General features: G+C 47.3%; 1 protein-coding gene across 6 annotated transcripts in view; it reads left to right on the forward strand.

The window, feature by feature from the left end:
• Positions 1-263: 263 nt before the first annotated feature.
• Positions 264-14,170, forward strand: part of LOC140846651 (anthrax toxin receptor-like) — a 35,302-nt gene continuing 21,395 nt past the window's right edge. For 2 of the 6 annotated variants that reach the window (XR_012125985.1, XM_073224022.1), the window contains exons 1-2: positions 8,263-11,652; positions 11,952-12,286. Coding sequence is in view for 3 of the 6 variants with exons in the window: in XM_073224022.1 (XP_073080123.1) it covers positions 12,087-12,286 (200 nt within the window). In the remaining 3 variants the exon portion in view is untranslated. Of the gene's footprint in view, positions 857-8,258; positions 11,653-11,951; positions 12,287-14,170 lie in introns of those variants that run through there. The other 4 variants (XM_073224023.1, XM_073224024.1, XR_012125986.1 and 1 more) reach the window with 4 other exon arrangements.

Genomic DNA, 14,170 nt, shown 5'->3' on the forward strand with positions numbered 1-14,170 from the left:
ATCCCTTCACTTTCGGTCTGTATGTTTTGGGTTTGAAGTGAGTCTCTTGTAGGCAGCATATAGATGGGTCTTGCTTTTGTATCCACTCTGTAACTCTGTGTCTTTTGGTTGGTGGATTCAGTTCACTTACATTTAGGGTGATTATCGTTAGATGCGTACTTACTAATGCGTATTGCAGGCTTTGGATTTGTGGTTACCAAAGATTCAAGGGCAGCAGTACCTGCAGGGCGTGCTGCACGTCCCTAGGGGGCGAGGCGGTGCGGGAAGCCGCCTGGGCTCGCAGGTCTGTGCGACATACCACAAAGTTTGAAAACAGGCGCGGGGGTGGGGGCGGGGCGCGGTGGCCCACGAGCCCCCTCCCTTCGGCCAATCGGCGGCCGCAGCGGGCGCCTGTGGGGCCGCACTTTCTCCTCTGCGCCGGGCGGGGAGGACGTCGGAAGTGGCGTCTCCTCAGCTCCAGCCGGACTCCTCGGGAGCCGCGGCGCTGCCCGGGCGCTCTGGCTGCGGGGCCGCTGAAGGCGGTCTGACGGGCATTTCCGTGCTGACAATCTCACCGCCGCCACCGTGCCCCTCAAGACCCGCCGCCTCCCGTTAATGGGCCGCTCCGCGAGCGCGTGAGGGCCCCAGCGCGGGGGCAGGCGGGGGCGGCCCCTCAGTGTGGCCCGCGCCCTGCGCTGCCCCGAGCTGTGGCGGCAGCGGCGTCTGCACCGCGGAGCCCGCGCGGCTCCCGAGAGCCCCGGCCAGGACGCGGGGCTGCGCGGACGGCTGCCGACTCCAAAGGTGAGCGCAGGCTGGCGGCGCGGTTGGCGGCCGCCCCTGACGCTCCAGCTGCACCTGCTCCAGGCGCTGGTTCAAGGTAGGACGGGGCGCGGGCGCGGGGTCCCCCTGAGGAGCGGGCCGGTGGTGCGCAGGAGTCCCCTGAGGTGCGGGCTGGTGGGTTTACTGGGACGTGGCCGCCAGGCGGGGGTTTCTGTGATTCCGCTGCTGCTTTGTTCCTTCAGTTTTTCTTTGTTGTTATACTTCACAAATGAGGGAAATCATTCGGTACTTGTCTGTCTCTGCCTGGCTTATTTCACTGAGCATCATACCCTCCAGCTCCATGCATGTTGTTGCAAATGATAGGATTTGTTTCTTAAGGCTGAATAGTATTACATTCTGTATATGTACCACCTCTTCTTTATTCATTCATCTACTGATGGAAACTTGGGTTGCTTCCATATCTCGCTCTTGTAAATAGTGCTGCAGTAAACATAGGGGTGCACATGTCTTTTTGAATCTGAGAAGTTGTTTTCTTTGGGCAAATTCCTAGGAGTGGAATTCCCGGGTCAAATGGTATTTCTGTCTTTAATTTTTTGAGGAACCTCCGTACTGCTTTCCACAATGGTTGAACTAGTTGACATTCCCACCAGCAGTGTAGGAGGGTTCTCTTTTCTTCGCATCCTCACCAGCATTTGTTGTTCCTAGTGTCTTTTGGATGTTGACCATCCTAACTGGTGTGAGGTGATACCTCATTGTGGTTTTAATTTGAATTTCCCTGATAATTAGCGACGTGTAGCATCTTTTCATGTGCCTGCTGACCATCTGAATTTCATATTTGGAGAAGTGTCTGTTCAGATACTCTGCCCAATTTTTAACTAGATTATTTCATTTTTGTTTGTTGTGGTGCGTGAGCTCTGTGTATAATTTGGATGTCAACCCCTTATCAGATCTGTCATTTATGAATATATTCTCCCATACTGTAGGATACCTTTTTGTTCTTTTGATGGTGTACTTTGCTGTACAGAAGAAGCTTTTCAGCTTGATATAGTCCCACTTGTTCATTTTTGCTTTTGTTTCCCTTGCCCGGGAAGATATGTTCATGAAGAAGTTGCTCATGTTTATGTCCAAGAGATTTTTGCCTATGTTTTTCCTAAGAGTTTATGGTTTCATGACTTACATTCAGGTCTTTGATCCATTTCGAGTGTACTTTTGTGTGTGGGGTTAGACAATGTTCTAGTTTCATTCTCTTACATGTAACTGTCCAGTTTTGCCAACACCAGCTGTTGAAGAGGCTGTCATTCCCCCATTGTTGTATTTGCTGTATTTTCAAAATATATATGGTTTTGAGAAGAGATTTCTGCTTCTCTACTCATGCCGCCCCTTGAGAAAAAAAATGAAGATGTGTGTTTTAATGAAAGAAAGTATAAGGAATGGAAATACGTTTTGTTGAGCGTAAAAGAAAATTATTGTTCTAAAGTACAGCTGTTTATTTAAAGAGAAAGTACTCTAAATGTAAAAAAAATTGTAGAAACTTTGTGGAAGAATTAGAAAACTTTCGATTTTTCAACATTAAGAGCAGACTAACAGTTTAAGAGTAGACTAACAGTTAATCTGTTAATGTTGAAACAGATTAACAGTTTCAACATTAACAGCAAATTAGAATTTTGTTTTCAGTGAAAAGGACAAGTTTTCTCAAACTGTTAGTCTGCTCTTAATGTTGAAAAATTGCAGAAAATTTTCCAATTATTTTATCAAAGCTATTTCTCATACTTAAAGTCTCAATGAATTGCCCAAGTATTTAAGAAAATGACATCTTAATATTAAAAGGACTAAAAGCTAGACTTTGCTAACAAGTGTGTACCCTTCTGTATCTGCCTTTGAAGTATTTTGTTGTCATTCTAGTTAAATGGATAAGTATTGCTTCATGCCAACCTATGATCTTATTTAAGCAAGTGCCAAAGAAACTTTCTTCTGACAACTTTCCAAAATCAAATTAAAAAAGGTGCTTTTACCTCTAGTTAACTCTGATATTTTCTAGCAGGGCCCTGGAACACATCAGAGGAATTTTTTCTCCTCATCATGGAAAATATTTGGCAAATTTGTCTTATTTATCTGATATATATTTACCTGGAAAGCACTGTCAAAAAGAATGATGCTAACCTTTGTTGCTGAATGTTTTGTGTTACAGAAATACCCAAATTTTCTTATGTCAACTGTCTTATAGTAAGCTCTCATCAGATCTTTCACCATTGTCATTTGTAGGTCTCTTGTCATTTATAGTAACTGTTTTATTACTCCTAAACTAGTAACGAATTAGATTTCAGAAGAACAGGTATTGATTACATAGGATTAAGTAAACTAAGGAAAATGATTTTGTGGCTTTATGTTTCAAATGTTGCTGATAAAGTGTTTTAAGCTTTTTCTCTTAAACTGACAACAGTTTAATGAATGACAATATCTTTATAGGCAGAATTGAAACGTTTATCTTTCTCTCTACCTAATCCCTCCAGAATTTAAAAACTCTCAGTGACTATTTTCATATTTCATGGCAGTATGTTTATTTGCATAAGTTCAGTAAGAATCTGCTTTCCTTGTAAGAGGACCAATTAAAAACACAGGTTATATTACCAAGGCTTTGACTGGAATGACATACCTGAGAGACACGTGCATAAACTCAGATATGAACAGCTTTAAGGAACTAAGGTTGACTTTATAGAGCCAAAAAAGTCCCTTGGAAGAACTGGCCTTGCTTACAGCGTTCCCATCAGTCTTACCAGGTGAGTAAGGAAGGTCACTTCCTGGCAAGTGCAAGAACCTCAAGTTGTCTTGGGGATCTCGGGAAGAGAAGAATTCACCCAAATCTACAGGTACTGCAGGCAAAACCTGAAGGCAAGTCTGGCTTGGCTTTCTGGCCCCAAGAGGCCTTTAAATGTCCAATCTGAAATTCCTTATAAAAAGTTCCTTCAAAGCACATTTAAAGGATCCTATGTAATCAGTTGGTCTTCTTGCTGCACTTATGCAAATAGTCAAGCCAAGTGTTAATTATTTTCTTAATCTAGTTACTTCTAATAAAAATGGGGGTGATTTTAAAGAAAAGTAGTTTCAATAATGCAGCCTTATTTATACTAAATCCTAACACCAGTCATTAAGATGTAGACTAGATCCAGAATTCGTTTCTCCAAAATATCTAGCTATGATTCTCCAAATGTTTTAGTTTTCTCCCATCATTTCAATTAAAGTTTTACTATTCTTGGTTCTCATATTCAGCTATGCATTCTTAATCTTGTCAAGTTGCTCCAAAAAAGAAAATCCAGCTCCAGATGTTGCTACTTAACCTAATAACACAATTTGTTCTATCTTGCCTTAGAAGTCATAAAACTGCAAATAGTAATAGAAATAGAACCCGGAATAGAAGCGCCAATCTTCCGAGGCCCTCTCAACTGACCATTTATGGAGACTTAACTTCGCTCCTTAGTGCGCCCCCTCTCAGCATGAAGCAACCAGAGCAGTCGTGGCCCCTTTTCCCTAGCAGCAGCTAGGGTCTCTATCTGTAGAGGGGGGAATGAGACAGGGACCGTGAGCTTAGACAGAATAAGGTGAGGGCCTCCGGAAAAAGCAAGGCAGGATATTTGTAGTCAGAGCAATTGTAATAACTACATGCAGGGAAACCCCCTACCAAAACTCTGTGTTAGACATTAAGCTCTATCTAGAGTCATTCTTCAGTGAGAACAGTTAAAGCTCAAAAGGCCAGGAGAAACTTGGCATGGAGTGTTTTGAGTGTTCTGCAAATAAAGAAGGGTAGCTCAGCATAACCCGTGACTTCACTGTAAACAGCGCTAGCAAACAGACACAACCCAGCCCACCTTAGGGGCCGGACAGGTGGTATAAGTCCACACCCTAAGCCCTATCTTCACATTATCAAAGTATATGTGGTGTGGGACGCATCCTTCCTACTCTAATAGATTATCCCGGAAATAGTCATAAAAGATTTCTCTGAGCTCTGCTGTCTGATTGTGACGACAACTTGAAACTTTTAGGTCCACCTCTGTTGCAGTTGCAGCGGCATTCATCCTGCCAGTTCCTGGACTTGTTGGTGGAATGCAAAAAGAGACATCTAAGCTGGCCTGTGCAGATCATAAGACAACAAATTTGACTGCTTCTATATTATCTGAACCCAATCAAGAGCTAGGAGAACTGCAAGTTGCTTCAGAATCGTGCTGTTAAAAGAACATATAGGATGTGAACGGTTTCCAGGAATGTGTTGTGTTAATTTGTCTGATTTTTATCAAACTATTCAAAATCAATTAGACAATATTCATCATACTATTAATAAGTTTTCACAAATGCCTGGGTTACCTAACTGGTTTTCTTGGTTTCATTGGATATGGCCGGTAATTGTAGGTCTGCATTTGTTATATGTATCTGTATTCCTGTTCTGTTAATGTGTGTACATAATTTAGTTAGTAATTTGTTAAAACCTATACATGCTTATGTTACTCTACAAGAAGTTATGTCAAAGAAATAATCTTCTCAAATTTTCTTCCTTTGCTGCTTTCTATAGCTTTTCTTTTTCCTTCCTAAATACAGCCCTTTACTAGAATTCATGCCTCATATTTAAAATTACCATGTATCATAATCCTTCCAGCTGGTAAAGATACCTCAAGACAAGTGCTGGGCATAGGAGCCACGGGGCATAAATCTGCAAAGAAGTAAAAAGCTAATTTTTTCAAAGAATATTGCTTCTCTCTCACTTACCAACTTTACATCTTCCTGTATGGCCCTGGAAGATGGCTGGTTGGCCAGAGATGGGTTAAGATTCCTTAAGGGAGGAACAACCTAAGACAGGCACAGTCACAGAGGGGCCATCAGTTGAGAAATTGGGGGTCAACAGAGGTGAGGCTTAGAAACTCACCACCCCAGTTTTGAGAGAAACCTTCTGCACCCATGGCTGTTTTGCTGCCCTTGTCTAGCCTGGATTAATGCTTAGTCCATAGGCACACACCTGATCATCTGATCATCTACATTTGCCCTCTTACAGCACTAAACTATGTTTTCTACCTTTATCTTGCATCTACCTACCACTTCAGCATTTTATTAAAAATAAAAATAATAATAATAATAAAGGGAGAAATGTGGGATCAACATATAAATCAAGTACAAAAATCAAACGAATATTCATATTTGACCTGATTGTTTATTGGTCATAATGCGTGATCAAAACCGAAAGTTTCTGTGATGAATGCCCTTGTACTGTTCACCATGTAAGAATTTATTCACTATGTAAGAATTCGTTCACCATGGAAGAACTTGTTCGTTATGCTTCAGAAGATTGGAGACTGACGAGAATTAGACTTGAGATGCATTAATGATTGTACATTGAGCATTGACCCCCCTATACTGAATTTTATTGTTGTTAACAACCATTTGATCAATAAATATGAGAGATGCCCTCTCAAAAAAAAAAATTGTATTTCTATTTTTAGTTTTTTCAGGAACCTCTATATTGCTTTCCACAATGGTTGAACTAGTTTACATTCCCACCAGCAATGTAGGAGGGTTCCCCTTTCTCCACATCCTCGCCAGCATTTCTTCTTCTTAGTCTTTTCTATGGTGGCCATCCTAACTGGTGTGAGGTGATATCTCATTGTGGTTTTAATTTACATTTCCATTGTAATTAGCGATGTGGAGCATCTTTTCATGTGCCTGCTGGTCATCTGAATTTTTTCTTTGGAGAAGTGTCTGTTCAGATCCTCTGCCCATTTTTTAATTGGGTTATTTCCTTTTTGGTTGATGAGGTGTGTGAGTTCTTTATGTATTTTGGATGTTACCTCCTTGTCAGATATGTCATTTACAAATAAATACATTCTCCCATGCTGTAGGATGTATTTTTGTTCTGCTCATGGTGTCCTTTGCTGTACAGAATCTTTTTAGCTTGATGTAGTCCCATTTGTTCCTTTTCGCTTTTGTTTCCCTTGGTGTTAAGTCCCTTTCAGAGCATACAGTGCACTCCTGCTGGGCTCTGATGACTTCCTCAAAGGTTAAAGTCCAGGCCCTGCTGAAGGGCAACAACCCACGTTGTCTTTTGCGCCAGATGCAACAAACATTTTTGTAACCATCGGGTCACATCAGAGTCACGCTTTCCTTCTAGCCAACATACCTGGGCCAATTAGATCTGCTTCATCAACTCATGGAGATGCCAGCAGCAAATGGCGTCTGCTCTTTTTCAGAATTTTGACGAGAATTCAGTAAGTTGGTGAGTCCATTCAAGCTACTTCCAAGGAAACCAGCCATAACTGTCTATGGTCACATGGACATCCATGTTACAGGGTCTTGACAGGTCTATCACACTCAAGGCCTAGAAGGCCTTGGCCCATTTTTCAGCAGTGTAAGAAAATGCACGTCTCATCCTAGGCCCACCTGATGCCCATTCATAACACATGGTATAAGGGCTTCATCATTAGTGCCAAGTGTGGGATAAACACTCTGCAGTAGCCTAAAGGACCCCAAAACTCTTGCAATAGTGTGACAGTTCTGGGGGTAGGAAAAGCCTGAACTTCATCTATAATCACTGCTTCTGGGGTAACTTCAGTCTTACCCGACCAGACAACACCCAGGAATTTGACTGACAAACCAGGACTCTGAAACTTGGTGCTGTTCACAGCCCACCCTTTCTCCTGTACGTGTTGCAGCAGTCTAGGTGCTGCACAATGTTTGTTGCATGCAGGACTTCTTGTAAGAAAATAAGCAGTAAGCATGATTTCATCAATATAATGGTACAGCTGCACCATTGGCAGGTTCTCCCATGCTGCAAATCCTGGGCTCCAAGTCCGTGACAGACAGTGGGACTGTGGAGGTGCTCTCGTGGAAGGACAGTGACAGCCCAGTGCCATCCTTCCTATGTGAAGGAAAACTGTTCCTGACTGTCCTGTGCTGTGTTTATGGAGAAGAAAGCATTAGCAAGATCCACAACATAATATGTCCCTAGTTCATGACTTAGGGTATTCATGAGGGCTGTACTAGAGGGGACAGCAGCCTGCAGAGGGGGTGTGACTTACTCAGTACTCTGTAACCCACGGTCATATGCCAGCAGCCATCTAGATTTTTTACCAACCACACCAGGGGATTAAAAGGGCTATGAGTAGGTTTTATAATGCCCACTTTTCAGTTCCCGGAGGGGTTCTCCAATTTCTTTATGCCCTCCAGGGAATTTGTATTCCTTGGCATTAGACACGTGCTGATGCACAAGAAAAGATACAGACAGGTGCTTAGCATGTCCACTCAGAACTGCCTTTACCACGCATATGCTCAGTCTGAACTCACCTGCAGTGGTCTGCAACCATAGGCCCCGGAGGATATCAATCTCCAAAATATATTTAAAGATTGGAGAGATGTACAGAGTATATTTCTTCGGGTATAGATGCCCTATTCCTAACGGGATTCAGGCTTGTTTAAGTCTGGTGGCCTTACCTCTGTATCCAACTATAACACTGGGGGTCCCTGAAACCGCTCAGGGTTGCCATAAGTCAGTGAACATTCAGCTCCTGTGTCTGTCAGAGCTGGCATGTGTTGAACATTCACTGGGTACCAATGAATTGATGTTTGAGCATGTGGCCTCTGGTCCCCACCTGGTGCCCCAAGGCGGGTGCCTTCACCCTCCACTCAGTAAAACTATAGCCCAATCACCTACATGTGTGTGTTCAGGTGAGGATGGCTCACTGTCCAGCAGGAAGTCTTGCAGGCTCACAGGCCACGACTGTGGCTTTGTCTCCATTTCTTGATCCCCAGCTGCTGGAACCACTGCTCTGGCTTCAGTTGTTACCACAGCTCCAATAAAATTCTGTTGAACTTCCCATCAAGTTCTCACTGTCCGCTCCTGCCCCTCTCAAATCAATCCATATCTGGGTCCTCATGACCCTCACGGGGCCCTTTAAGCCCTTCCTCTCAGTAGGGGACTGTACTCCCTTCTGTGCCTTCAGCACTTCAGCTTCCCCCAAATCTGCCACTATATGGGTAACCTCATTTATTGGCTGGTCTACGTGAGGGGCAAGAATGGCTACAAAGGGCCCAAAGAGGGTTCAGGGAGCCATTTGCAGCACCATACCCTTATCTCCACTGTAAACAGCTCCCCGTTTGGGTCATAATTTCCTGGGTTATAAATGGTATTTTTCATGCCCAAATTCTGTAACACCTGTTAGAGCTTGGCATGCATCTGCCATCTAGTGGGGAAGATGGTAAGTCACCGCATTGGGCTGTACAGTGAGAAGTGTGGCCATCAGCCATTTGAGTAGGGAATGGGTCCCAGGGGTCTGGTGTACATTCTGTACTGGCTGTTGCAAGGCAGGATGAGTTGTCAGGGAAGCCAGCTTTCCCATCTCTCATTCAGACAGGAGGATACTCTCCACCTCTATGTCCCTAAGGTACAGGAGCCAGGCTGATATGGATTCTGAGGGCTTCTGCTGAGACTGGAAGCCCAAATCCACCAGCTCTGCCTGTGTCTAGGGGAACATAGAGTGCACTGTGCCCTGGAGAGCGGGCTGTACCTCTCCTGGAGGAACCTGCAGTTGCTATCTCTTTATTTACTTGATTTACAGCTGGGCAGGCTTTCAACAGAGGAGCGTTGGGGCCTCCAGCACCACCTCTACCTCCTCATTCCCCCTCAGTGTACCCTCCTCCACTTCGGGAGCTGACGGCAGCTGTCTTGCTCCACAGGGCATGTCCTCTGCTACATCCTTTACCTTCTTCACAGCGTCTCTCAGGAACGCTATCTCAGTGTGGGGAAATGGAAGCTCCTGTGGCCAAGATCCTCATCTGACCCTAAACTACTTGTGTTTCTAATTGGCCTACTGCTAGGCTAGTGCTTGCGCATCCATCGGCAATAAGCTAATATTGACTGAGTCACGATCTAAAGAGCTCTGCCCAGTGCTCTGGGTGGAGGCAGAGATGGAGGAGGATTATGGACCTGGAGACAGTTGGATGCAGATGTGATTCTAGTGCTCAACGTATCACCAGGAGAATAGAGCTGGGTGTAACCCTTTTACCCCAAGAATGTTCCATTGTCATTTCTCGGTCTCATTGAATCCAAAGTGAGCTTGTGTGGGACTGAAACACTCAGTCAAGGCAACTGGCTTAGCCAGCAGGATTCATTGTAGACCAAAGAATGGAAAAGGCTACCCTCATGGGAGTGTTACTTCAGCGGGATACCCCTATGAAAGGGAGACATTTGAGTGTCCCCCAGTGGGCATGTGGTCTGAGGTGGCTTGCCTCCTAGAGGACTGGACCCTGTCCCAGGACTTGAGGAAGGTGCAGCCCACCGCATAATAAGGAGCTTCTTGAAGAAAAAAGAGTGGCCATTGGGCAGTGGGAACCATGGTTTGGCTGTTTCTCACAGTATTCAAAATATCTACAGATGAGAGGAATGTGCTTGTGCAAGGGACCTGAGAAATTGCAGCACAGGAACATGAACTGTGAAGGACTGTGGATTTCCTGAAGAATAAAATGGCATTGATACAGGAGGAGGGAGCTCGAGAATGCAAGCTGTAAGGTGCTGTGGAGGACATAAAAGATTTGTTAAAAAAGGATCCCAGGGAGGTGCCCGCCTTCCATCCCCTGTCCTTGGATCCCCGGCAGCCTGGTGTATAACTTTTCTCCCAGAAAGAATGCCCTCCCTTCCAGAAAGGATCTGCCTCCCGTCTTGGGGCTGCAGGTCCCTCTCCGCTGTCAGAGGTGGAGGGCAGCAGCAGGAGTGTAGCGGGGGAAGTACAGCTGCCTGCAAGCTGGCTGTGCTCACTCTTGGATTCACTTTCTTCTTGGGGTTTTTGCTGTTGGAGAAACAGGGTGAGGGCAGGTAGAATGTAAAAGGAGCAGCTGTCTGGGCAGAGCACAGTCCTTCAACTCAACATCTCTTCTGCTCAAAACCCTGAAACCTCATCCTGGCTCCAGATGCCAACAATTCCCAGAGTGAAGCAGACCCCTTGGAGCTGTATTTCCGGCAAGAGCATAAGTGGCCAAGAGCAGGGCCTGAAGGGCAGCAGGGACACAAGGCCGGGTATGACGCATGGTGCAGAGGGAAGCTGTGCACCGTTCCCAGGGGTGCCGGCACCTGCCGTGCTCCGGGCTCTCAGCCCTGCCCTGGGCTCTCACACTCCCTGCTTGTCACAGACACGGGAGTAGAGGCTGTTGCGAAACTTCCCCACTAGTCTCAGGTCAGCCAGGTCCCGTCTACGGTTCCAGGCTCAGCATTCAGAGCCCCATGAGTTGAAAAGAAATCCCAGGTAAGTAGGCTCTCCTTTCCTCCAATGACAACCGTCCCACATCAGGCTGCCTCCCCACAGTGAGCCCAGCCTGGACACCTGCCAGTGACACCCAGGAATTCATCCATCCCCAGCACCACCACGCACCTGGGAGTAGCCTTTACTTCAGCCCATGGTGGGTTTGCCCCTAAGGAGGGAAGTAGGCCGGGTGCCTGATGTTCACTGGTAGGAGAATCCAGATAGCAGATTCAAATCCCTCCAAATGTATCTACATATTTAACTTTATTTTGCCAAAATATTAAGAGAGGTTTAGGTGAGTGGAGAGTTTATGATATGATTCCAAATTTACATGAAAGGGCAAGTGGGTTTCCATGGAGGACAGTCAGCCCATGCCCGCTCAGACATCTCTGAATTTCTAATCCGCAGAACCTGTGAGCATATGGAATTGTTGTGTTTTTTGTCCCTAGGTCTGGGATGGTTCAATACACAGAGCAGATAACTGGAATGTCCCTCATTCACAAAGGACACTGGCCTGCTTTCACAACCTTCTTCCAGATCCTTCTATCCCTTGGGTGACTTCAGTGTCCCCACAGATAAACTTTACAGCACTCTTGTCTCCACCTGCTCACACTCAGTGATGTCCGTATGTAGGCCCCCTCAGCTGCCCTCTGTCAGTTTACCAAAGGGCTGGGTTTCCTTGAAACTGTAAAGACCCTGGAAGGGTTTGGGATAAGGGACAAATAGAGGCCTCATCTGACCAGCCCTTCAAACTCCTGCCTGGGGTTGCCCACAGGCAGAACACTGAGCAGAGCTGCAGGTCACAAGGTCACCATGGCAACCTGTTGTCCATCATAATGGACATACCTCAGCAGGGTGGGGTGAAGGTGCATAAGTAGTGGGGCCATCACCCCACAGCCAACCACTTGCTACTTGGACCCCCAGGGCAGGTATCAGGTGGCTGCTTGCAGGTGCAAGGTATATTGATCAGAGCGTGAGTAGAGCTGAGGTTGGGAGTGCCGAGGACCCTGAGCACGGGAGGAAGCAGAGGAGGTGTTGGCTTGAGGTGGCCTGAAGTTTATGGGCCCCAGGATGCTGGGTCCCATGATTGTCATCCTCCTGCTGCTGCTGCTGCCATCTCCGCTCCTGACCACCAGGAGCACCCTCCACCGCTACCTCACCCAGGACCAAGGTCACCACCCCAGCTCCAGGCTCCAGGAGAGCCCAGCAGATGGGGAATCCTGCTGGAGCACTGACGACCTGTACTTCGTCTTGGACTCGTGAGTGGCCCTCCTGCTCTAGTCAGTGCCATAGAACAGTGCTGTCCCTGGGGTCAGTACGGGGCCCCAGGCTCTGAGAGAGGGAAGCAGGGACTGTCTTGGTCACATTCAAGGAACAGACTCTCTGTGGCCTCCCTGTTCCTGGGGCAGAAAGAATGCCCCAGGCATTTGTTCCCTGGGACTTTTTCTCCTGAAAAGGATTAAAGGCCTCCATCTGGTTTCTAGATGACTCAGTCCCTCCAGCCACATGGCCCAGATCTGTGACCTGCAGGCCCCTTAATCAGCTGGGGAGGAAATTACTGGGAGCAAACTTCTCAGCAGTTAGCGCCCTCTGGCTTTGGCTTTTGATTTTTGTCTGTTGGCATGTTTTGTTTTATTTTGTTTTTCACACCGATGACTATTGTGTAAATGGGCCCCAGGGAGATGGCCAGGTGGCTTTTGGGCATCCCCAGTGTCACTACTTAGAAAGCCCTTGGCTTTCTTGCTGCCAGTGCTTTGCTTCTTTCTGGGACACCTTGGGGACCCAAGTTGCAGTGTGTGTGTGCACTTCCAGGACACTTTGGTTTGTCCAGAGCCTGGAGGGAGCTAGGCTGTGGGTTAGGCCCCTGCAAGCCCTCAAAGAAGGAATGGGTTTGGGGGTCTCAGTCATTGGGGGAGATGACCTTGCTTCCATTTTCACGTCCTGTGTGGGCTGGGAATAAATGCTACTTATTCAGTGTTGACAGTGGTACGACTGTCACTATATTTAAAGGACTCTCTGGTGTCCAAGGACTCTCTTGGCCTTTCTGTCGTCTTTAAAACCATCCCTGGAGGGAGAGCAGGGCAGGCCTGTGATGTGCAGTCTCCTGAAAAGGAGGACAGCTCCTGGAGGCTGGAGGAAGCAGCCCAGAGGCTGGAGGGGCTGCAGGACCCAGGATCCCTGAGCTGCCTCATTCCATCCCAGGGGGGACTGCCTCTGACTCCCCCTAGTCTCCATGGAGACTGCTGATAGGGGGATGCAAGCCCAGCTGAACCCGCAGAGCTGGGAGCCTCCCCTGCCAAGGAGGAAAAGTCCCTCCTCGCTGTCTCGGGGAAGGACTCTGCGTTGCCCTGGGCAACTCTTGCCTCACTGATCCTCAGCAAAGCCCAGGGGGCTAGTGGTTCCCACCTTGGTCTTGGGTTGGGGTCTGAATGGTCCTGGGGGACTGAGAGCCTCCTTGGGTCAGTCTTCCCAGAGAGGGCCAGTGAGTCTGAAAGGTCCTCTCAGCTGCCATCCTGTTCTAGTGCCCCTGCCCACACCCTGCTCTCTGCTGGTGGGCCTGCTCAGGCACATCTAGGCCCTGGGAGGATGGGGAGGGGCTCAGGGTGCAGGAGGGGCATGTGTAATAATAATAATTGGGCATTACGTGCCAGGCAACGTGCCCTCCCACTTAGGCCTCCCAAACCTTAAGGCAATGGATCTTTCATTATTTTGGGATGACGGGACTGAGGCTGAGGTGCAAGTGATTTACTCAGTGTCAGCCGAGCTAATTTGCTTCCAAACGTTAGACGGTGGGAAGATACTCCCCTCTCCCCACCAAGGAAGTGTGACATGGGCGTGACAAAGGCACTAGAGAGACAGCTTTTGAGCCAGGACCTCCCCACTCCTGCCCCTTTCTTCCCACTGCCTCCTTTGGCTTCTTAAATGCTGGCAGGCAGCCCTCGCCCCTCCGACCACAGCTGGCTCTCCCGGCAGCTCAGGGTGAGGAGTACAGGCCTTGCCCTCAGAGTGGAGAAGGAAGGAGAGGAAGGGGAGCCATGGAAGTCCCTTGTACCCCACTCAGGCTCCAGGACAGGCTGTGCCACTGCACTGTGCTCCCTACCCCCCACCATGGCCGTCGCCTTGACACTTGCCTTTTTGGTTGG

This window comes from Manis javanica, chromosome 16, assembly GCF_040802235.1.
Source record: "Manis javanica isolate MJ-LG chromosome 16, MJ_LKY, whole genome shotgun sequence".
Taxonomy (NCBI): Eukaryota; Metazoa; Chordata; class Mammalia; order Pholidota; family Manidae; genus Manis; species Manis javanica.